The sequence below is a fragment of the Solea solea genome, chromosome 15 (genome assembly GCF_958295425.1).
Source record: "Solea solea chromosome 15, fSolSol10.1, whole genome shotgun sequence".
Classification (NCBI taxonomy): Eukaryota; Metazoa; Chordata; class Actinopteri; order Pleuronectiformes; family Soleidae; genus Solea; species Solea solea.
Genome location: NC_081148.1, coordinates 2,716,966 through 2,742,630, shown reverse-complemented (window position 1 = coordinate 2,742,630; position 25,665 = coordinate 2,716,966). Strand labels below are relative to the sequence as shown.

The 25,665-nt window shown below is 43.5% G+C and overlaps 1 protein-coding gene across 2 annotated transcripts in view; it reads left to right on the top strand.

Annotated features, from left to right (window-relative positions):
* Positions 1-25,665, top strand: part of piezo1 (piezo-type mechanosensitive ion channel component 1) — a 94,084-nt gene that overhangs the window by 38,782 nt on the left and 29,637 nt on the right. Inside the window, exons 7-22 of one of the 2 annotated variants that reach the window (XM_058651051.1) lie at positions 6,934-7,105; positions 13,682-13,783; positions 14,053-14,116; positions 14,456-14,559; positions 15,278-15,357; positions 16,318-16,498; positions 17,042-17,150; positions 18,743-18,921; positions 20,039-20,187; positions 20,930-21,088; positions 21,373-21,482; positions 21,748-21,914; positions 22,528-22,704; positions 23,559-23,684; positions 24,227-24,427; positions 24,828-25,032. In XM_058651051.1, the coding sequence (XP_058507034.1) occupies positions 6,934-7,105; positions 13,682-13,783; positions 14,053-14,116; positions 14,456-14,559; positions 15,278-15,357; positions 16,318-16,498; positions 17,042-17,150; positions 18,743-18,921; positions 20,039-20,187; positions 20,930-21,088; positions 21,373-21,482; positions 21,748-21,914; positions 22,528-22,704; positions 23,559-23,684; positions 24,227-24,427; positions 24,828-25,032 (2,285 nt within the window). Of the gene's footprint in view, positions 1-6,933; positions 7,106-13,681; positions 13,784-14,052; positions 14,117-14,455; positions 14,560-15,277; positions 15,358-16,317; positions 16,499-17,041; positions 17,151-18,739; positions 18,922-20,038; positions 20,188-20,929; positions 21,089-21,372; positions 21,483-21,747; positions 21,915-22,527; positions 22,705-23,558; positions 23,685-24,226; positions 24,428-24,827; positions 25,033-25,665 lie in introns of both variants that reach the window. The other variant, XM_058651050.1, reaches the window with a different exon arrangement.

Here is a 25,665-nt window from a genome sequence, read left to right as displayed (position 1 = left end):
CTGTTTCATTCTTAAAGTTTTCCACAGCTTTTCGGAGAAATTTGTTGGCATCGAGATTATCAGGTGAAACACCTGACTGCTTGCATGTGAAGCAGATGTGCTCCTCTGAGTCCAACAAGGCATTTCGGATACAGTCATCGCAGTAACTGCTTCCACAGCAGGGTATGATTACAGCATCCGTTATCAGGTTATTGCAGATTGGACAGAGGAGTTCATCAGGGATTGGGTCTGAATTGTCTTCAGGCGATGAATGCTCGTGTGGAACAAAGGGAGGTCGGTCCTTCTTTCCTTGTGCATATGCTTCCACATTTATTGCAGGTATCATATATTCTCCAGTGTTGGTCATCATTGCTCCTTTGGTGCCTGGCTTGGTTTTCACCATGAAGCTCAGAGGAATGCCCTTACTGGTCTTAAATGTTGTTGGACCCTCTACACTCTCATCCTGGTTCATCAGCATGGGACATTCCTGAATGTAGTGACCAGGCTTTAGACAGCGATAGCAGATATAGGTAGGGGGTGGAGGCCAAACTCCCTTCTTAGAGTGATGAATAGTGTGAAATTGAATGCTAGACTGATGCATCATGGCTTTAATCTTATCTTCCTCTAATGCATTGGTATCAACCAGATTAGCAGTCTTGGAAAGTGACAAAGAGGGAGAAAAAAAAGTGGGCCTAGAAGATCCCATCATAGCTGTGTGGGAACATACATCAATGGACCTTCTGTGAGCAGGTTTTGCTCCAAAAACCGGAGTGCGACGGACAACCACTGATGAGTATTTCAGAATATGGGCCTCACCAGTATATTCTTCTTGAGTCTGTGCATCTGTGATCTGCAGGTCACAGTTTGTGGCCTTGAGGCCCTCCCTGGCCATAATCTGCCTTTTAAGATCATTGAGGGTGATGTGCAGCCCACTGAAAGTGACTTTTTGGTAGTCCAGTTGGGAAGAAAACTTGTAGTAAACACACATCATTTTACAAATCTAAGCACTTTAATCAAGCACTCAAAAACCACAGGCCTGGTATGAAGACAAAGTCAACGAGGGTCAACTAGACATGTATACTATGAGGAAGGGATCAGATAGAAGATGGCGACAGAGACCCTTGTTATTTCCAAAGAAAAATAATCAAGGTTGATGTTGTTTTATGGCAGTTGGCATTTGTAATGTTGCCCTCTTCTGGATTCTCCTCCTCTTCTTCTTTTCCTTCCACTCTCTTCTTCTGTTTCTTCTTAAAATCCCCAATAGGCTGTACACTTGTGTTTTTATTGGGGTTTTATGGCAGTTAGCATTCTTCTGATTAGTCTGGACGACTTTGAATTTGATGTCTTTGATGGTTGAAATGATCTTTGGGATACCATCAAAAGGATGTCTTTGATGTTTTCATAAGCTCCTTCATCCCATATCACTATGGTAACACAGTGACTGTATCTTTATTTTATTTATTTAAAATTGTTAAGTAAAGCAAACCTCATAACTAAGTCAACATCTGTCAAACTTTTTGGGGTGGGTGAAAATATATCAGCATATTCCATCATGATTTGCAATATCCATATTTGTGATATTTTCAAAATAAAATTAGTTTGTTTTCCTATGTAGCAATACAAAGTTCACAATATAAATGTATATATGATGCAAAATTAATCTATCAATTAAAACAATTATGACTTGATATGAAGTGGCAGGGTGCATGAAGGTGATTGGAGGTCCCAGTCTTAAGCCATCTAAACTTTTTTGTTTTGTAAAATATTCAATGCAGAAGATCAGGTTTGATGAATCCACACCAACTCACCTCAACCTCACTTGACCTAGAAATGGCAGTAATGTGGTTCTTGTGGCTGCCAACAGTTTTCACCCTCCATTTCCGTCTACTTGAATTGTCTGTATTTGATGGTATGCACAGTCTGGTTAATTATATGAAAGAATTATGATCACAATGTAAAAACCTGACCAAAGCCCATTTGTGGCTTTAAAGCATCCATTAGCAGTAAAAAGTTAATTGATCTTTATCTGTTTTTTTGTGTCTTTGCTTTAGTCCACTGAAATAACCCTGAGATACAGTCAGTACTCAATTCTTCTAGGTGAGAAAATGTAATGTAGAATACATATTTATAATTGAATACAATCTGCTAACGTGGTGCTACGAAGACAAAAATGTGACGGCACTCTGACCAGTCAGTGGCCGGCAGTCTGACCAATCATTGCATAGTACCTTCTCAGCACGCTTTTGAATATAAAAAAAGTAGTACCATGCTAGTGGAAACGCTACTTAAACGAGGCAAGTAGAGCCGGTGGAAATGTGCCAAAAGCGTCTTCTACAAAAAGAGGTTGAGACGGAGTGAAAACAATGAAAAGTGCGCTGTCTGTCAACACACTTTTAACTAAGATCTATTGGATCCACTGCACTTCATCTGTACTCGATCCTCGTCATAAAGATCATTACTTGGATGTGGAGATAAAGCAGCGCATAGAGAAATGATCCAGGCTGCGTTGGATAAGGAGAGCCCGCTAGGATGGCACCAGATGAGGAGGATGCACCCTCGTTGTCTGATATGTTCAGTGAGAATCTGCATGTCTATATACACAATTGCAATGTCTTGACTTTAGTGAGGTACACACAGTCCCAGCCATAACAACAACATTAGATTAAACAAACAATGGTACAGAATTAGCATAATCATAATCATTATTTTTGCTGATTCAGTTTCAGTTTTGGTAAACAATTTTCATTTCTGTGCATCCCTAGTTTATAGGTTTTTTTTTAGGTCTTTTTCTTTTAAGGATACACACACAAGAACACACACATATGCTATACAAACTGAGGGACATTCATTTATTTAAAGGTGACATCGAATGCTTGTATCACACATATATGTTAGTTATGGAGGTCTACTTACATATATTAACATGTTTTCATGATTAAAAACCTCCTAATCGCTGCAAACGAGCCGATCAAAATATCTCCTCACTGACGCTCTCGTCAGCCGCGCTGTTTCAGACCAAACAGTTGCTGTGATTGGCCAGCCAACGAGAGCTTTAAAACTGTCCTGTGATTGGCCAGGTACCTGGAAGTGACGTAATAGATAGGCCAGCTCTCAGATACACAGCTCCCCCTCTGGCACGGTGGATGCTCTGCATCTCAGCAGCTACAACGAGAGTAGTTCTTCTTCTTCTGCGGTTGAATGTACGCAACCGGATGTGCCCGGACTAGTGCCCGCACCGGGAGGCGCTACGGTGGTGAGGATTTCTGATGACGACATCAAATTAAGGAAGTGTCGATCCGCTTCGCAGAGCCCAGGAAAACAATACAACACTATTTTCTCAGCAGTGGCTGAACTGTTTGTTCTGAAACATTAGGGTTTCATAAACGAGGTAATGACGCAGATACACACACAAACGCAGCGTTAATTGGAGCTTCCGGTCTATGTCACCTTTAAAGGCGACATAGAATGCTTGTATCACACATATATGTTAGTTATGGAGGTCTACTTACATATATTAACTTGTTTTCATGATTAAAAACCTCCTAATCGCTGCAAACGAGCCAATCAAAATATCTCCTCGCTGACGCTCTCGTCAGCCGTGCTGTTTCAGACCAAACAGTTGCTGTGATTGGCCAGCCAACGAGAGCTTTCCTACTGTCCTGTGATTGGCCAGGTACCTGGAAGTGACGTAATAGATAGGCCAGCGCTCAGATACACAGCTCCCCCTCTGGCACGGTGGATGCTCTGCTTCTCAGCAGCTACAACGAGACTAGTTCTTCTTCTTCTTCTGCGGTTGAATGTACGCAACCGGATGTGCCCGGACTAGTGCCCACACCGGGAGGCGCTACGGTGGTGAGGATTTCTGATGACGACATCAAATTAAGGAAGTGTCGATCCGCTTCGCAGAGCCCAGGAAAACAATACAACACTATTTTCTCAGCAGTGGCTGAACTGTTTGTTCTGAAACATTAGGGTTTCATAAACGAGGTAATGACGCAGATACACACACAAACGCAGCGTTAATTGGAGCTTCCGGTCTATGTCACCTTTAACATACAACAAATGATCTAAGTGAAAATAGGGATGTAAGAAGCCTGTTAAGCTAAAGGGAAAGGAGTCCTTGTGAGAAAATGACCACAAGCTGCGTCTTTTTCTTTGATTAATTCTATAGCTTGGAAATAGAATTGGCAAAGTCATTTGTTTTGCTGGGCCACACGGTGGTGTAGTGGTTAGCACTCTCGCCTTGCAGCGAGAAGACCCGGGTTCGAGCCCCGGTTGGAACAAGGGCCTTTCTGCATGGAGTTTGCATGTTCTCCCCATGTGTGTCATGTCCTCCCACAGTCCAAAAACATGCAATGTGGGAATAGGTAAATTGGACACTCCGAATTGACCATAGGAGTGAGTGTGAGAGTGAATGGTTGTTTGTCTCTATCTGTGTGTGGCCCTGCGATGGACTGGCGAACTGTCCAGGGTGTACCCCGCCTATTGCCCGATGTAGCTGAGATTGGCACAGCACCCCCCGCGACCCTCTGGTGGAGGATAAAGCAGTAGATGATGATTTGTTTTGCTCTTCTAACTTAATTCAAACTATGTAATCAAAGGCTGGTCCTGGATTCTTCTGCTCTGACTCTGCATGCCTCAGTTACAAACCGTCCCATACTCCTCACTCCCTCTGTCTTAATGAGTGGAGTCACCTCGTTATCTTTAAACTCCCGTGATACTCGTTTTCTCTGGAACTACAGAGGGAGGCCCTTTATCAGACTAGACCAAACCCCAATGCTATTGCAAATTCAAAGCAATAACCTCAGAACTTTGCTGACAATGCATTACTAGTTTAAACTTTGTAATGACAAACATTTCACTTAAAGGCCAAGTGTGCAGGACATAGTGACAGCTAATGTGAGACTGCAGACTACAACAAACAGAGGACTTTGTGTTTAAGGGAACTACAGTCGTCTTCACATTGAACGTTCAACAAGCTTATTTTCTGTTCCTTCTCCTCTTCTCTATCTGCGTTACTTCCTTTTTTTGTTAATAATCCACTAGGTTTATGATTGAGCCGTTCTTGGTTCATTTGCATAATGATCTCATGTTCTGGCTGATTTGTGCATTTGCACTGGTGTAGAAACATGGTGGTACAAGATGACGGCCACTATAAAACAAGACCAGACACCTGTAAAAACACTGGAGAGAAACCGTTTCCAGTCTGTGTTTTTCTCACGTTTTCAGCGTCTTTTTTCTAACATATACAAAGTAAAAGTCAAATATACAACATGCAAAGAGGACAATCTCTGTATCGCCAGGTGAAAGGTGAAAAGGTGAAATTCTGGAAAAATGCTTTTGCAGACGTTTGCATTCTACAGACCTACTTAAGTGCAGGTGTGAAACCAGCTGAAGTTACGTCTCTCAGCTTGCGGCCCCCAGGGCAGCTGCCTGCTTTGCCTGAAGTGTTGCAACACTCCTGAATGTATTAGTTAGAAGAGAGAAACGTATGCAGAGTGGGATTTCAGGACTGGAATGTGTGGAATGATTTGTGACGTGTAGCGGGTGGCTAGCATTCTATCAGCAAACCTTCATCGGCCTAAAATGGAGAATAAGAAAGATGAACTGGTCTTGCAGCATTCTACCGTCTCAGTTTCTTCCCAGTGTTTGTGTCACTATCACTTTACCTGACGTTCATCAGTCTGCAAAGTCTGACCTTCACCCAAGAACCCAGGAGCTGATGTCAGCGTTTTTATTTGTGTATCCAGGATGACGTGTCTTTATTCACTTTGCTCAGTCATCAGAATTTATGGTTACTGTTAATATACATATATATCCTGTGTGTATACATATGCACATATTTATACACAGTTGTATTTGTAATTACATACACATTAGGGTAACCAACCAGATGGCCTAGTGGTTAGACTGGTGGCCTCTGGTTGGTGGTTCAAACCCCAGCCCATCGTACCAAAGACAATTGTGGGGGTCGGTCTTTCAACTGGAAGGTTGTGGGTTAGATTCTCGGCTCCGCTGGTCTACAGGCTGAGTGTCCTTGGGCAAGACACTTATCCCTGAATGTGTGACTGGGTGAGAATGAGTGAAACAGTATTATAAATCTCCGCTTGCCACTTAGCATATCATATCTCTGGCATTTTGGGAGAATGCTGTTTTTGTGGGAAAATCTGTAAAATCCTTGTGTTTTCGTGGAGGCTACACCACGCTACTTTGAAAATGATGATGTCTGTGTTTTTGATTTTAAATGTGACTATTCAGAAAAGCATTAAATGGCATGTTTCAAAAAGCCTGATTGTGTATTGGGTTTCGATCTCAGGGGGAATTGGAAATGAAAATACTGTAGTCCCTTAACAGCTGTACTGCACTGAGCTGCACACTCTGTATTTGGGCTTCATGGAGTCTCACGAGTATCACCTCTTTATTCCTAATCTATTTATAGATGTACTTGTTGCTACTAAGAATTAGTAATGTAATGTGTCACTATCCTGTTACAGCGTTGACCACAGGCCTTTTCAGAGCTGGACTTGAACTCTGTTGTTTCTTTCACGCTTTCACGCTTATGCATATGCTTTGAATTTAAGTTCACAGGTGCATTTTTTCTTTACGTGAACTGAAATGGACAGACAAACACATCTATGCTCCATCACTGAGTTGTAAAAACTGAAATAAAAAAATTCGAGCCAGTGCAAGGTTCTAGCTAGCGCAGGGTTCTAGCTAGCACAGGGTTCTAGCTAGTGCAAGGTTCTAGCTAGCGCAGGGTTCTAGCTAGCGGGGGGTTCTAGCTAGCAGGGGGTTCTAGCTAGCGCAGGGTTCTAGCTAGCAGGGGGTTCTAGCTAGCGGGGGGTTCTAGCTAGTGCAGGGTTCTAGCTAGTGCATTACCTCATACAGCCACACTTCGACAAACCTGAATTAGTCCATATTACCTCTTATGTGTTGACCTCTCTCCCTATGTAGACTCTTTGGTCTGAAGGACTTCATCATACCAGGAAACTGCTCCTCGCCCTATGAACTCCACCTCAATAGTGATCATGATTGGCCTGTTTACGTCAACCCAGGAATACTGTTCCTTCTCTACATCGCCATTGCAATTGTTCTCAAGACAGGATGTCATGGAACATCTAACCAGGTATCTGCTCTTTCTTCTTTATAAGTTCTGATTAAAGGTCCACTGTGTAACATGTTCATTATAATATATATTATAATTATCACTTTAATATGCTTATACTCAAATGCCAGGATTATTTGGTGTGAATTCTTGCAAATATCTCACAATAAAAGGCTTAAAATCAATTATTTACAAAAAAAGAAGGTGTATAATCTGGTTTTTACATCATAATTCAGTCACTTTTTTAATCTTGCTATTTAATCCTGATACTCTAATTGTATGTTGCAGTTGATGTGGTAAAACATGTTTCCCAAACCTCAAGACGATGTCTTCTCATGTCCACAAAACAAAAGGATTCACTTTTAATGATTCTTTGTTATATGGAACAAAGGAAACATTTAAGAAGCTGCAAAGTCAACAAGTTTGTTTCAGTTGTTATTAAAACACTCAAAACTATGACTTGGTTATCAGAATAGGAGTTTATTTTAGTAATCGTTTAATGATCGTGATAATCAAACCTTTTTTTGTAAAGCACTTCAACTGTTGTTTTTAATGAATACATGACTTGAATCTAGTGTCACAACCGAACAAGGACTTGAACCCAATAGCACGACTCAGAGACAACTTCAAAAATTATTCCAATTTATTGGACAAAGTAACAAATAAAAATCACTCTCAAAGGAGGAAAAGTATCAACAGAAAATCACTCTATCGAGGAATCGCTAGATAAGCAAAAGGCAAAAATAACAAATTATAATCACTCACTGGGAGGAGACAAAAGGTCTGGGCAAGGTGCCAAATCAAAATCACTCTTCACAAGGAAAAAACTCTGATGGCTCAAAAAGGGACAAAACAAAGTAGCAACTAAGAAAAGCAAAAACCTTACAAACAATTGACGTGGCATGGATTGGCGTGGGTTCTCTGGCATGACAGACAAGACGAACTGACACAGGGCAAAGGGAAGCACAGGCTATATGTGAACTCAAAGTAATGGGGAACAGGTGGAAACAATCAGGGCGGGGAAGATAATCAGACTGGGGGGAAAACTACAGGGGAAGGGCAAGTTAGCTAAAACAAGAGGAAAGAGAGATGTCAAAATAAAACAGGAAGTCACAAGACAAAAAATAGAAGGCAAAAAACTAAACATAACTTAGCACAACTTTCTAGATATGACAGTACCTCCCCCTCTAGGGACGGCTCCTGACGGCCCAGATAACTGAGGGTGGCGTCTGTAAAAGTCTGTGATGAGGTCAGGATCCACAATAAAGCTGGTAGGAACCCATGATCGTTCCTCTGGACCGTAGCCCTCCCAATCCACCAGGAACTGCCTGCCCCGGCCCCTGTTGCGCACAGCCAGCAGAGCCTTGACTGAGTAGACAGGGCCGCCGTCGACCATCTGGGGAGGTGGAGGGGGTGCGGCTGCGGGCACCATGAGGCTTTCCTTAACCGGTTTCACCCGGCTGACGTGGAAGGTGGGGTGGACTCTCATGGACCGGGGCAAACGCAGACGGACAGCAGAAGAGCCGATGACCTTGGACACTGGGAAAGGCCCCACGAACCGTGGAGCCAACTTCCTGGAGGCGACTTTGAGAGGCAAATCCCGCGTAGAGAGCCAGACCTTCTGGCCAGGCTTGTATACCGGAGCAGGTCGGCGCCTCCGATCAGCAGCCCTCTTCATGCGGTCCACACTGCGTAGGAGGGCCTTACGGGCAGCTGCCCAGATGCGGTGGCATCGCCGGACCATGGCATGGGCCGACGGGACGATGATCTCCTTTTCCGTCTCCGAGAAGACAGGGGGCTGGTAACCGAAGACGCACTGGAATGGAGACATGCCAGTGGCTGAGGTAAGAAGAGAGTTGTGGGCATATTCCACCCACACCAGCTTCTTGCTCCAGGAAGCCGGATTCTGCGACACCAGGCATCGAAGACATGTCTCTAACTCCTGGTTGAGACGTTCCGTCTGGCCGTTGGCTTCTGGGTGATAACCAGAGGTGAGGCTGACGGTGGCTCCGATGAGCTTGCAGAACTCTTTCCAGAACCTGGATATGAACTGGGGCCCCCGGTCTGAAACAATGTCTTTGGGAAAACCATGAATACGAAAAACGTGAGTCATCATAATCTCTGCCGTTCTTTTGGCAGATGGAAGCTTGGGTAATGCTATGAAATGAGTCATTTTAGAAAACCTGTCTACCACTGTGAGCACAGTGGTGTTTCCTTCAGAGACCGGGAGCCCCGTGACGAAGTCCAGTGAGATCTCAGCCCACGGACGAGTGGGAACAGGGAGTGGCTGCAGCAACCCCATCTGCGCTCTGGAGGAGGTCTTGTTGCGGGCACAGATGGAACACGCCTCCACATACTCCCGAACCTCCCTCTCCATGGAGGGCCACCAAAACCTCTGGGAAATGACGTACATGGTCCTCTTAACTCCTGGATGGCAGGTGAGCAGTCCGGTGTGAGCCCAATGGATCACCTGTGGACGCATATCAACAGGGACAAACAAGCGATTCTCCGGACAACCACTAGGTGTCGGATTCTCACCATTAGCCTGCTTCACCTTAGATTCTATCTGCCAACTCACCGCTCCTACCACACGGTTCAGTGGTAGGATGGGCTCCGGTTCCTTGGCAGTAGGCTCGGGGTCAAACAGACGGGACAAGGCATCGGGCTTGGTGTTCTGGGACCCCGGCCTATAAGACAAAACAAAGTTAAATCTGTTAAAAAAAAATGTCCATCTGGCTTGGCGAGAGTTCAGTCTTTTTGCTTTGCGGATATATTCCAGATTCTTATGATCTGTCCATACAATAAATGGGTGCTGTGCACCCTCTAACCAATGTCTCCACTCTTCCAAAGCTTTTTTCACTGCTAATAACTCACGGTTCCCAACATCGTAGTTTCTCTCTGCCGGCGAGAGTTTATGAGACAGGAAGGCGCAGGGATGAAGCTTGTTGTCCTTCTCAGAGTGCTGGGAGAGTACTGCTCCCACTCCATTATTGGAGGCATCCACCTCCACGACGAACTGCCGGCTGGGATCAGGAACAGTGAGAATGGGGGCAGTGGTGAACCGCACTTTGAGCTGTCTGAAGGCCTCCTCAGCTTGAGGGGACCACAAAAAGGGAGACTGAGGAGAAGTGAGTGCATGTAGAGGTGCAGCTGTGGCACTGAAGTTTCGGATAAACCTCCTATAAAAGTTAGCAAATCCTAAAAATTGCTGAACCTTCTTGCGGTTATCAGGTGTTGGCCACTGAGCCACAGCGCTAACTTTAGCCGGATCCATTTGCACCTTTCCAGGGGCTATGATGAAGCCAAGGAAAGATACAGTGTCGGCATGGAATTCGCTCTTTTCTGTCTTGACATATAATTGGTTCTCCAGTAATCGCTGGAGAACCTGCCGTACATGATGCACATGAGAGTCTAAATCTGGGGAGAAGATCAATATGTCATCTAAATACACAAACACAAAGTGGTTCAGGAAGTCTCTCAGTACATCGTTGATCATTGCTTGGAAGACAGCAGGAGCATTGGTCAACCCAAACGGCATGACTAGGTACTCGTAATGACCACTAGGAGTGTTAAAGCCTGTTTTCCATTCATCCCCCTCTCTGATCCTAACCAGATGATAGGCGTTTCTGAGGTCTAATTTAGTGAAAATCTTAGCCTGCTGAAGCTGATCAAAAGCTGATGACATTAGTGGCAGAGGGTACCGATTCTTAACAGTTATGTCATTAAGTGGTGCATAGTCTATACATGGTCGAAGTGTCCCATCTTTCTTTTCCACAAAAAAGAACCCTGCCCCCGCTGGAGATGAAGAGGGGCGGATAAGACCAGCCTTTAATGAGGACTCAATATACTCAGTCATAGCCTTCTTTTCGGGGCCAGAGATGGAATACAGTCTACCCTTAGGAATAGGGGACCCTGGGATCAAATCAATTGGGCAATCATAAGGCCTGTGGGGAGGAAGGGAAGTTGCCTTCTTTTTACTAAATACCTCACTCAACTCGTGGTAACATCTTGGGACTGAAGTCAGGTCAGGAGTTTCAGAGTCTGTGACATGAACAGAGGCAATGTTATCACTAGTTTTCACATTATGACAGGACTTTAAACACTTGGTTTTACATTCTTCTGCCCAGTTCAAGACCCTCCCAGTACTCCAGTCAATATGCGGGTTATGTTTCTTCAGCCAGGGAAAACCCAAAATGAGAGGATACTGGGCAGAGTTATATAAATGAAATTGCATATGTTCATAGTGGTTATCAATGATAACTGTGAGTAGTTCAGTCTTGTGTGTCACTCGAAAAATCAGACTGCCATCGAGAGCGCTGGCCTCTATAGGCTGAGATAATTGTTCTGTCTTTAGCTTGAGTCTCATGGCAAAATCCCAGTCCATGAGACTTTCATCAGCCCCCGAGTCAATGAGAGTCTCCAAACTAAGTGTGGTGTTGTGATGCCTCACCTTAGTCTGGGTTAAAGCTCGAGGAGGGAATTCCGTGGAGGAGAAACGTCTCCCCAGTACCCCCCTGTCGACTGATGAGCCTGTGCCTTTTGCCGGACACGCTGCTAGCAGATGCCCTTGCTGTCCGCAATAGAAGCACCTGCCTTCCTGCAGGCGACGACGGCGCTCCGCTGTTGACAGTTTGGTTCGCCCCAACTGCATGGGCTCCTCCACCTCCTCGGAAGGCCACTGCCTCCGGGTAACGGGTGATGGAGCACGTGAGGAGCTCCGCCAACTGGGTGTAGCTACAGCAGCGCGACCCTGATGACGACCAGCTGTAGAGGCCATTCGGCTTCGTTGTCGCTCCTGTAAGCGATTGTCTGTTCTTATGGCCAGAGTTATTACTGAGTCTAGATCAGAAGGTAAATCTAGGGGCACTAACAAGTCTTGAATTTGATCTGAAAGTCCCTTGAGAAAAACATCATACAGGGCCGTGGCATTCCATCCGCTATCCGTGGCTAGGGTGCGAAAGCGGATAGCATAGTCACAAACAGAGTCTCTATTTTGTTTGATGTTGCTCAACTCACGTGCTTTCTCTCGGTCGGATGAGAGGGGATCGAAAGCCTTCCGCAGAGCCTGTTTGAACTCCTTGAGGGATCTGCAGATCATTGAATCCCGAGACCATTCAGCCGTAGCCCATGCCCTCGCCCTCCCGGTGAGGTGGGAGATCATGAATGCCACCTTCGATCGTTCCATAGGAAAGGCTGAGGGCAAGTGTTCATAATGCATATCACAGTCCACAATAAACGCCCGACATCCTCCTGACTCACCAGAAAACTTTTCTGGGGGGGAAAGGCGAAGAGTCGTGGAATGGGGAGCTGAGATCGATGAAGCTCTGGCATCCGCCGGAGATGGTGTGGTCATGGTGTCAGAGAGAGAGGGATCCCTTGTGAGATGAGCAAGGACTTGATGTACTTGGTTTGCCAGGAGGTTAACTTGGGTTGTCATAGAGGCTTTGAACTCCTCCTGACTTTTAGCCATCCCCTTCACGCCACTGTTCAGAGAGGCCATGTGCTCCTCCTGCTGAGTCAGGCGGGTGTTCTGGGAGCGAACGGCCGCTGTCAGTTGTTCTGAGTCGGCTGGGTTCATGCTGGTCAGTTCGTAATGTCACAACCGAACAAGGACTTGAACCCAATAGCACGACTCAGAGACAACTTCAAAAATTATTCCAATTTATTGGACAAAGTAACAAATAAAAATCACTCTCAAAGGAGGAAAAGTATCAACAGAAAATCACTCTATCGAGGAATCGCTAGATAAGCAAAAGGCAAAAATAACAAATTATAATCACTCACTGGGAGGAGACAAAAGGTCTGGGCAAGGTGCCAAATCAAAATCACTCTTCACAAGGAAAAAACTCTGATGGCTCAAAAAGGGACAAAACAAAGTAGCAACTAAGAAAAGCAAAAACCTTACAAACAATTGACGTGGCATGGATTGGCGTGGGTTCTCTGGCATGACAGACAAGACGAACTGACACAGGGCAAAGGGAAGCACAGGCTATATGTGAACTCAAAGTAATGGGGAACAGGTGGAAACAATCAGGGCGGGGAAGATAATCAGACTGGGGGGAAAACTACAGGGGAAGGGCAAGTTAGCTAAAACAAGAGGAAAGAGAGATGTCAAAATAAAACAGGAAGTCACAAGACAAAAAATAGAAGGCAAAAAACTAAACATAACTTAGCACAACTTTCTAGATATGACATCTAGCTCCGCCCACTAAAGTAACTGTTTAATTCACTCCAATAATAATCGACAATTGTTTTGCATTTTCATTGATTTTCTAACTGAACCCACGATTGTGACCAGCTCACAGCGTCCTCGCTGGTCTCACTGCGTCCTCGCTGGTCTCACAGCGTCCTCGCTGGTCTCACAGCGTCCTCGCTGGTCTCACAGTGTCCTCGCTGGTCTCACAGCGTCTGGTCTCACAGCGTCCTCGCTGGTCTCACAGCGTCTTGCTGGTCTCACAGCGTCTTCGCTGGTCTCACTGCGTCCTCGCTGGTCTCACAGCGTCCTCGCTGGTCTCACTGGTCTCACTGGTTACTACATTGTGATTATAATTTTCATTTGCATGAACTTGCTCAGTTGTTTCTTGTTGTTTTGAGCAGGTTAAGGAAGAGCAGCACGACAGAGAGAAGGAGGTGAAGGAGGAGATGGTGGAGTTAACGTCATGGAGTCAACAGAATGAAAACTGTGAAGCTGACACAGAGGTAATACACAACAGTCAGATTTTATTGACAGCAGCTTCATATGATTGAATTATCATAATATTCATTTAAATATCTCCTTAAACCTGGTCTTCTATTCTTTCATTTGTTGTACAATAATGGAAATGTGGGCACCAAAGAAGATTGGACAAAGAAATAGTCACGATCAGTAAAATAGCAAACAGTTGTAGAACTACTTGGCCGCTCATAGTATGACGTGAACATATGACACTGTCCTCTCCATAACATGTACATATTCTGCTCTTTTTCAGCTTATGATCATGTCAGAAAGCAGCGGAGGAGAAACTGTGGCTGGAGAGAATCAGCCAATCTTAGGTAGAAATGTCCTAAATCATAAGTTTGACTGAATCTCTCTGTGTACTTGTATTTATATTTTTGTGAGTTCCAAAAAACTTAAAAACCTATCTTTGTGGGGATATTTTTTGTCTACAACCTGTACAACCCAACCCTCCGGAACAAGCATATAAATGATAGAGACGGCCAGACTGTAAACACACGAGTCAAAGTTTAATAACCTGGAAACAGTAACTTCTCAAATGTAATAAAAGCCTCTCAGATGCGTCATTATATCTCTGTATCACCACCCACAGCTGTTTATTTTATTGTTCAGCATTATGTTCTGTATACTGACATGGTGTTATTCATTTCCTCCAGGTGTTAGTGGCTCCCCCGGTGGTCAACAGAGTGAAAGTCCATTCTTCCTGCTGGGGAAGGTGGTTATGCAGCAGAGCTACGTCTGTGCTCTCATAGCCATGATGGTAAATATGAGAAAACAACAACTTTTTAAACTACTGGATACACGACAGTCCAGATTCACTCTGACAAAAGTCAGCGTTGACAAAGTCTGTAAATAAGTGTTTTTAGCTTCAGGGACACGCTGCTGGTCTTCACTCTGATAAACAAAACACCAAAGTCACTAAATGATACACTGGACCTTATTGATGGAGGCAGCAGTGGATCAACAGCTTATGTGTGCTGTGATGTAAAATTGCTTATTTTCTCTATGGACTTTAGTGTGGGAGAGTGAACAGTTTACAAAGTAAATGTGCAGTTCTGTGACCATGTTGGAGGTGAACCTGCTGGATGTGGAGGTCCTGGGCTGATGTGGTTACACGTGGTCTGCGGTTGTGAGGCCGGTTAGATGCTCATGGTAGAGAAATGAACATTGCACGCTCCCTCAACACTTGCGACATCTGTGGCTTTGAGCTGATAAAACCAGCCTGTGGCCAACCTAAGGCACTGTGCAATATTCATGCTGTCTGATCAGCATCTTGATAAGCCACACCTGTGAGGTGGGATGGATTATCTCCGCTCACTAACACAGATTTGAAATGTATGGAGGTAAGTGGTGGGCCCCAGGGAATCAATTGGGGGGGCTGCATGTGTCCCGCGGGCCGTCAGTTTGACACCTCTGTTTTACACTCCACTGAATCACATGTTGAGTTTTCTGATCTGGTCTGTCATATCATTGTTCAGGTGTGGAGCATCACCTACCACAGCTGGCTCACCTTCGTCTTGCTGCTGTGGGCGTGTCTCATCTGGATCCTTCGTGCCAGGTTCTGTTCACACTAAACTGTGATTAATAATGTCTTTAAATGTGACTTAGTCTGGCCCTCATTTTCTACTGCTTTATCCTCCTCATGAGGGTTGCTGGGAGGAGAATTGTTGCCTCACAGCAAGAAGGTTGCCAGTTTGAATCCCAGTTCTCCCTGTGTGTGTGTGTGTGTTCTCCGGTTTCGTCCCACTGTCCAAACACATGCAGAGGTTAATCAAACACTCGGTGAGAATGTGACAGTGAATGGTTGTTTCCCGTGGACGGGACCTGTCCAGGGTGGTACCCCACCTTTCACCTATGTCAGCTGGGATTGGCTCCGGCCCCCCACGACCCTCATGTGGAGGATAAAGCAGTAGACAATGAATACAAGATAGAATTCTGACATATTGTTCCATACATTTTGCAAGAATAAGATTAGCCTGAACTACCACCATGTAAGGCTGGGAGATATGGAAACAATCTTACAACAATATACATATAACTCAAAGCAATATTTCTGATAGCAATAATATCTTATCAATAATACAGGGATATTTTTAGGTTATCCACATATATGAAATATACAGTATGTGGATATAAAGCTGCACGCACACAGAATATCTACAGTTTATCATCTGTATAACATGATTTTAAAATGCACTTATCACATTTAATTTCAGATAATACCTGCTTTATTCCTTTGGCTTTTTAATGTTAAAATGAAGGAATGTATGAAACAATGAAACTGACTATTGACAAACTTTTATGAATGTGATTTTGTGTATTCCATGTATGTATATCCATATTTGTATATATGTATATATATATATATATATAAATATATATATATATACATATATATATATATATATATATATATATATATATATATATATATATATATGTATGAGGTGATTGACAGTGGTTTCAGCTCAGAACAGTTGACGTCCTGACTACTTTGTTACTGTGTGTCTCCCTGTAGACGCCACGCAGCCACGCTGTGCTCTCCGTTCATCCTGCACTACGGCCTGGCTCTGTGCTGTCTACAGTATGTGTGGGCCATGGAGCTTCAGCCTGAGCTGCCCACCACTGTGGGAACCATGAGCCTCAGACAGCTGGGACTGGACAGAGCCCAGTATCCCTGTCTCAGACTGGGAGCCATGGTAAGATCAAGGCAGAGATATGTGATGATTTTATGATGAGGAAATTAAACATGTCGCGTTTTATGACTCAGTGACTCAGTGATGTTTATTGTTAAACATAACTCTTTCATCACTGACTCTTGGCTCTTGGAAGCAGAGGGATGTCCATAAAGTGAAGTGATACACAACAGATCTAACACCAGCACTGGAGCCAAGCTGCAGGATAGGGATCCACCTATAACATTACAGTATATTATATTTTTCTTTTTCATATATTATAATTGCATACATACATAAATATCAAGTCATGCAAATTCACTCACTCACTCACTCACGAACGAACGAACAAACGAACAAACAAACGAAAGAAGAAGGTGAAAGGAGGCGTAAACCCTGGACAGGTCGCCAGTCGATTTTCCTAATATGAAATAATTCCTAATAATTTAACTTTAAAGTAAGTGTTGATTAGACAGTAGAGGACAGGTGTGAACTGTTTTGTTGGTTAGAAGCTAAATGAGTGTGAACTGTTGCTCGTCATGTTTATTATCCCTCTCTCTTTTACAGATTCTGTTCACATTAACATTCTGGCTGTTAGTGCGTCAGTCAGTGAAGGAGAACTTCAGCAGGAAGAGGAAGATGGCCACTGCACCACTACAGGAAGTCACTGTTGGAGGTCCCACAACATCTTTTTTAACACACACATTTATGTAAACATACACATACACACGCACACACACACGCCAAAACAGTTTTCCTGATGACGACTTACTTTCCCCTCAACCCTAACTTCTACTTACCTAATCCTAACTTTAAAAACATGCCTTTACACTAATTCTAGTCAATTAACTAAACTCAATTAATAAAATGGACTCCTGTGTACAATATACTGTCTGCTTACCAGTTTATTTCACTGGTAGAAAACATTTTCCAACTGGAAACTGAAGTTTGTTACTGTTCGGGGACAGGATTTCAAAAACCACATTTGAACTGGAGGCAGCAGTAGATCGACATCTTCTGTGTTCTGTGATGTAAAATTGCAGGTTTTCTGACAGTGAGATAAAACAGCGGACATATTGGAAAGGGAACTTCAGGTCAAAGGTTGTGGGTTTGATTCCCTGCTCTGCTCTACATGCAGATGTGTCCTTGGACAAGACACTTAACTCCTGACAGCTGTGCCTGCAGCATGTGAATGGGTATGAAATATGAGTGATAGAAAATGCGCTGTATGAAAGTGTGAGTGAATGGGTGTGAATGGGTGAATGGAAAAACTGTGGTGTGATCATCAAGACCAGAAAAGCTCTAAATACAGACCATTTACTTTTTTGCCAACTGCTCCTAATTCTCAGAAGGTTCCTAGTGAGTTAAATGCAGAGAAGAATTTCCCTATGGAGATAAATAATGTATAAATAATCTAAATGTTTTACTAGGTGAACTATTGGCTATGTTCCCACTAGCAGCGACTGTATGTTTCATTCAGAATGAGCATGCCTGTATTACTGTGTGTTCATTCAAAAGGTGATAACCATCTTCCATGCAACCAAATTACATACAAGATCAGTTTGAAGATGCTCTTCTGATCACTCACCTGACACTCACCTGTCACTCACCTGACACTCACCTGACACTCACCTGTCACTCACCTGACACTCACCTGTCACTCACCTGACACTCACCTGACACTCACCTGTCACTCACCTGACACTCACCTGACACTCACCTGTCACTCACCTGACACTCACCTGACACTCACCTGTCACTCACCTGTCACTCACCTTTCACTCACCTGACACTCACCTGTCACTCGCCTGACACTCACCTGTCACTCACCTGTCACTCACCTGTCACTCACCTGACACTCACCTGTCACTCACCTGTCACTCACCTGACACTCGCCTGTCACTCACCTGACACTCACCTGACACACCTGTCACTCACCTGACACTCACCTGTCACTCACCTGACACTCACCTGACACTCACCTGTCACTCACCTGACACTCACCTGACACACCTGTCACTCACCTGTCACTCACCTGACACTCACCTGACACTCACCTGTCACTCACCTGTCACTCACCTTTCACTCACCTGTCACTCACCTGACACTCACCTGTCACTCACCTGGAGACAGGAGACAGCAAATCCATGCTGCTAAACACAACTCACTGCAATGATCACAATAAATCACATTTTAGATATTTTATAGACTGTTCCTTCATTCTGTTCCTGTGTCACAGTTGTTGACATGTATGTTCCTCTCCAGCAGAGGGGGCTGGTGATGAATCAGTGCTGAAAGTTTTGGGAGGCATGGTGATGAGCTCTTACGCCAAATACTGGATCTACGTGTGTGGAGGGATGTTCATCATGGTCTCCTTTGCTGGGAAACTTGTTGGATACAAGATCATCTACATGTTGCTGTTCCTGCTCTGCCTCTGTCTCTATCAGGTAGAACCAGACCTGCAAGCATTGTTCTCTTGCTTAAGCCCTCAGACACGTTTTATAAACTCAGTGATCACTTTATTAGGTACAAAGGATATCTAATAAAGAGGCTAGAGTGACACCCAGTGTTTTGCATAGCACCAAATCACAACACACAGTATCTCATGACACTTCATATAGTGAGGCAACCTTACAAGATTATAGAGAGCAGAGAAACCCAACAGTTCACACCATGAACAACGCGAGACGTCAGTGGAGAGAACTGACAGAACCGATAATGTGCAGCATCTGCCTCGACCGGTTGGGGTGAAAGGGAAAATGGTGGACAGAGGAGAGAGACCAGGTGCAGATGTATAACAGTTGTATTAAGTTCACACAGTCAGAATAGTCTTCTAATCTGTCATGATCATTTTTATTGTACTTTTGTTGGTGCAAATTATACGAATAATAAAGATGATGTCAATACTGCTACTAATAATTAGGGCTGGTATCGGTCTGATACTGGTCAAAATCACTGGGTTGGACATTGTACAGATAAAAATGTGAAATACAATACAATACAAAAATCTTATGCACAGCATGCTTCACTATGCACATACTGTAAAAATGTAAATATAAATCAGCAGCAGCATTTTAGCTGAGTCATGTTTGGCTGATTATGTCATCTTTATGGGAGAAGAATATTTGTTTCAGAGGTTTATGTCTTTGAAATAGTTAGAAATAGCACAAATAAAGTTTAAAAGGTTTAACATTGCTGTACTGGACTGATATTGTATCAGCAGATACTCAAGTTTGTGATATTGGGCACAAAAAAGCACCATTGTGCCGTTCCTACTACTACTACTACTAATAATAATAATAATAATAATAATAACAATAAACAAGGCATTTTCTCCCCAGAAAAGTGCTGGTCACTGGACCATTTTTTGGATCGTTCTCTGTAAACCCTCCTGTGTGAAAATGGGTGAAAATCCCAGTAGGTCAGCTGGTTAATTAGCAGATTCATTAGTAAATTAATCATTTCCAAGAGATCTTGGGAAAATGCTGCTGTTTTGTTTGGGAAGTCAAAGAAACGCACTAATGATACACATCTACTAATGAGTATCTTGTACATGTTTTGCAGGTGTACTATTCTCTCTGGAGGCGTCTGCTGAAGCTTTTCTGGTGGCTTGTTGTGGCCTACACCATGCTGGTGCTCATTGCCGTCTACACTTACCAGTTTGAAGACTTTCCTCAATACTGGAGAAACTTCACTGGCTTCACAGAAGAACAGTAGGTCATATTACCTGATATTTCACTCTGTCTCATTCTTACAAATGAGCATGAATACATTTATATATACATATATATATATATATATATATATATATATAAATATATGTATATATGCACATATATACAGTGATGCGTCTTAAAGCTGGTCTTATATATTATCGAATTAATAAAGTATTAGATTTAGATACTTGACACCTGTAGAGGATGTTTTTTTTTTCTGAATTTTTTTTTTTTTTTTAAACAACAAAAAACTGCATACATATTTTCTGGATGTGTTTCAGTAAAGTGAAATAGAAATAATGATCCTCTATTGTCGTTATAGCTTTGCTAAAACAACAAATCTAATGGTGGCCTAAGACTTCTGCTCAGTACTGTATATATGTGTACTGTATATACACAGCCACGTCTGTAACATGTAATATCATTTGAAGTTGTATTTGTGGACCCAGAAAAAGAGTCTTGACCCGGACTTTAGGAACCAGTGATTCCCAAACTTTCTATATGGAGATCCACTTTTCAAAGAAGGCAAACTATTGGGATCCAATGTGTGCATAATAAAGTGACTACTTTAAGCCATAACTGAAAACCTAATATCAACAATCTTAACTTGTAAATCTGAACTAAAATGTTAAGTTAACATTTCTTAGAGGGACCCTGAAAACATCTCCTGTGACCCACCTGTGGGTCCTGACCCAGACTTTAGGAGCCACTGATGTGATTGATGTTTGGATGTCCTCAGGCTGTCAGCCATAGGTCTGGAGACATTTGCTCTGTCAGAGCTCTTCACCAGTATTGTGATTCCCGGCTTCTTCCTGCTGGCCTGTATCCTGCAGCTGCACTACTTCCACAAGCCTTTCATGAGGATCACTAACCTGGAGCATGTCACACCCGTACAAAGGTAACACAGTCTGGTTCTTTTGTCATATTGTCACTTTTTTGTTGCTGTTTTGCACCGTTCAGTTTAGATTCTGCTACCTTTTTACAAACAAGCCTGATTTATACTTTTGAAATGTGTCGAGCAACAGAAATGACATATAGAAAGGACGGGTTCAAGTGTCAAAGACACCTTTCCATAGGATCATTTGTGAATAGTAGTAACTAATTAATACCATTAATAACAGTAAGAGTGTATTAGTAAATGAGTTGTTTATTATTCAGAATGCTTTATTTTTGTGTCTCCAGGAAGAAGAGCAGTGGGACGACTGAACAGATGGACTGTGGTGGTGAGGCAGACAACTTAGAGAACTTAGAGGAGGAAGACCTGACCATAGATGAGGAGTCTGAAGATGAAGGTAAACTTCATGGTCAAAGCTCATTTTCTTACCTTCATTGTTGAAACAACCCAAGTGAAAAGGTTCCACATCAAATTTAGCAAACAGGCTCGACTAACGATGTTAATCACTGCGTTTGATGTGAGTTTTGAGTTTTTGTGGCTTTGTGTCAAATACATAAATACATTCAAAATCAGAAGCTTCCCATTATTTTGTCTTTCTCTCTACCCCCCATCTCCTCATTACATCTTGACTCTCTCTCTCTTGTCTTTCTTCTCTTGTTAAGAGGTGTCGGTCCCCAGTAAGTGGGGTCTGGTGATGGACAGGCTGCTGGATCTGTCCAGAAGATTCTCTGACACTCTGACCAAAGTTCAGGTGTTTCTCTGGAGGCTCCTGGAACTGCACATCCTCAAAATGGTGGCCTTCTTCTCTGTCTGGGTGGCACTTCAAGAGGTACCGGCAGAGTGTGCGTGCGGGTGTGTGTGTATGTGTGCACGTGTGTGTGTGTGTGTGTGCGTGCGTGTGTGTGAGTGCGTGCGTGCGTGCGTGTGTGTGTGTGTGCATGCGTGTGCATGCGTGTGTGTTTGTGTGCATGCGTGTGCATGCGGGTGGGTGTGTGTGTGTGTGTGTGCATGCGGCTGTGTGTGTGTGCATGTGTGCGGGTGGGTGTGTGTGTGTGCATGTGTGCGGGTGGGTGTGTGTGTGTGTGTGCAAGTGTGCGGGTGGGTGTGCGTGCAGGTGTGTGTGTGTGTGCATGTGTGCGGGTGGGTGTGTGTGTGTGCGTGTGGGTGTGTGTGTGTGTATGTGTGCACGTGTGTGTGTGTGATCTGCACAGTACAGTTGTTTACAGCTGAACATATAAATGTAACTTGAAACTGTGCTATTGTACAAACTCTATCTTGTCATAAGTGTGAATAGAAGTTATCAGTTTCCATTATCTGGATTCAAATGAAGCCGTTTCTCGAGATCACCTGCCTGAAAAAGACTCTAGTTGTAACCATGGCTGTTCTTGAACACACTGATGTTTGAATAGTTTCACTGAAGTCTAAACATGGTCTGTCGGCAGCCGTCTGTGATGAACCTGGTCCTGGTGGTGTTGTGGTCTCTGGCCATGCCCTACAGTCGCTTCAGGCACATGGCTTCCTGTCTGTCCACGGTCTGGGTGTGCGTCATCATTGTGTGTAAGATGCTGTATCAGCTCAGTGTTGTCAACCCTGTAGAGTACTCCAGTAACTGCAGCAAGGTAAGATCTATCTGTCTGTCTGTCTGTCTGTCTGTCTGTCTTATTGGATTGTGTCTGTATGCAAAGAAGAATCGTTCAGTGTAACTTCACTGACGTTTCTGATGACACTGAGTTTGTGTGTGTGTCAATGTATGTGAGTGAGTGAGAGAGAGAGAGACAGTTGAGAGGTGAGTGAATCAAAGCTCTACTCACGCTGCTGTAACATGAAATAAGTCACTGTTAGAAAATAGAAAGCAGTGTTAAATAAATCCATGTTTGGGATGGAGTCAGTCTATAATATGTCAGGTATGTGACTACATGTGTCCTCTAACAACCTCTGAATGTGGTTTTTGTGATTGGATCTGAGGACGTAGTCAGGACAGAGGGTTTCAGATCCATATTCAATTCAATTCAATTCAATGTTATTTGTATAGCGCCAAATCCTAACATACATGATCTCAGGTCTGTACATAGACAACATCAAGGAGAGCAGAGAAACACAACAGTTCACACAATGAGCAAACACTAGGCATCAGTGGAGAGAAAAAACTCCCTCTTAACGGAAGAAGAAATCTCTGACAGAACCAGAGTCTAGGTCTATAGCAGCATAACTAAGAGATGGTCCAGGTTTCCCTGAACCAGCTCTAACTATAAGCTTTATCAAAAAGGAAAGTTTTAAGTCTAACTTTAAATACAGAGAAACTGTCATTGGAAGCTGGTTCCACAGGAGAGGAGGAGCCTGGTAACTGAAGGCTCCGCCTCCCATTCTGCTCTTACAGACTCTGGGAACCACAAGTAAACCTGTATTTTGTGACCTAAGTGGTCGATTAGGGTGATAAGGTGATCAGATCACTCATGATTTTGTGTCTTTCCAGCCGTTACTGAATGAAACCAACCTGTCACCAGAGGAGATGCTGAACTCATCTCTGTACGATGAGCCAGTGGATCCAGCCACGTGGTTTGGCATCAGGAAAGATGCCACAGTACTGGGATACACAAAGGTTTGATTTTCTGACTGGTGTCACTTACTTTGATAGTGTGTGCATGTTTGAGGTAGTTTTGTCATAAGTATGTAACAGATGCAGAAGTATGTATGGATATAAATGAACCGATACTGTGATTCATTTTCTTGTGCGTGATTTAAGCTGTGATTTAAAGTGTTAAAGTGATTTAAACACCATGGCAAGTCAATTTGGTAGAACCTGTTTTTCTTCTTTTTCTAATCTAAACTATTCAATCTCAAAAATGGCTAATTTAAGAGGTTTCAAAAAAGTCACAGATTGTTATCAGTGTCTTAAAACTACTCTTTGACTTTGATGACTTTGTGAAGATAATGAAATCATTTAGATCTGATCTGAATCTGATTTTGAATTGATGGTAATGTTGGCGGGTCAGTGCAGGACACTCAGAGCTGAGGTCAGAGCTTTCACAGGCGGTGAAATACGACATGTTCATATACACAGAGTGTGATCCTGTATATCAGCCTTTTGTCAGTGCTTTCATTCCTGAACATATGTAGATACAGTATGTTTATATTTCACAGAACCATTTACTGGTGCTGATGCTGTTGGTGTTTGAGGTGACAGTGTATCGTCACCAGGCTCATCACTACCGTCAGCTCCAACGATCCCCCCCCACCATCCCTGCCCTGTTCCCCGCGGCCACCAGAGACACTCTGGACCAGGGCCTCGTCCCCTGCATCAAGTACCTGCTCAACTACACCTTCTACAAATTTGGACTGGAGGTAGTTTCCTTTCAGCAGAATTATGAGATGTTATTTGAATGCATATGAGTTTGTTTGTTCCACAGCATCAGTGCTTTCCATTATTATAGAACCATTTATTCTCATTTATCGTTCATATCCATTAGTAATGTTTTCGGTTTTCCACACGTGACCAATACACCACCATCTCCATCAACACACACTCCTTTTATTTATTTTATTTATGCTCTTTCTTTCTTCTTTCTTTCTTGAATAATCTCATAACCACGTGTAACACAGCCTCTCTTGTTTTGTCTGTGTCTGATCATAGAAGTGCATGTACAGCGGATTCTCTCATCTTCACACATTATACACTTACATTAGCACTGGAATGACTGATAATGGTGCTGCATCATTCATTGTCTGTGTTTCATTGTTGCAGATTTGTTTCCTGCTGACGGTGAACGTGATTGGCCAGCGGATGAACTTCTTGGTGATAATCCACGGCTGTTGGTTGGTGGCCATCTTGGTGAAGCGTCGGCGTGCAGCGATTGCCAGGATCTGGCCCAGATACTGTCTCTTCCTGTCCATCTTCATGATCTACCAGTATCTTCTGTGTGTGGGCATTCCACCTGCTCTCTGTATAGGTCAGTCTGTCCGTGTTTCCATCATGGTCAAGCCCTGGGTCAGGCTCGTGTAGGCGAGGTGTGGCCGTGTGTCCCAGAGACAACAACGACACAGAGCGCGACACAACACACAACAATAGATTTTCAGCTCGGTTTGACAAACATATGTATGAGAATAGACTATGGGCGGTCACATTGTTTTTCTGTCGCCCAATCAGGTGACTGTCATGGGTGGAGCCACGCTAGCTCCACCCTGACTGTACCATACCATCACCCAAGTGAAGACTGCCAAAGAATGGAATGGTTGTCTTTAGTGTAATAATTGTGTCATGTAAGAATCCTCTGTTCAGCGACAATAACATCAGCAAAGTACACAATGCTTTAGGCCTTGAACTGAGAAGGGACCGCCTCTTAGTTTAGGATAATATATATACTGAACATATTAATATATTAATATATTAATATAGAAGTGTGTAAGCGCTTTAAAATGAACATTATTTTGTCTCAGAATAAGACGTATAATAAGAGATGTACTTTGGGGTGTGTAGCTGCTGTGTGTAGCTGCTGTGTGTCGTTGCTGTGTGTAGCTGTTGTGTGTAACTCCTGTGTGTAGCTCCTGTGTGTAGCTGCTGTGTGTAACTCCTGTGTGTGTGT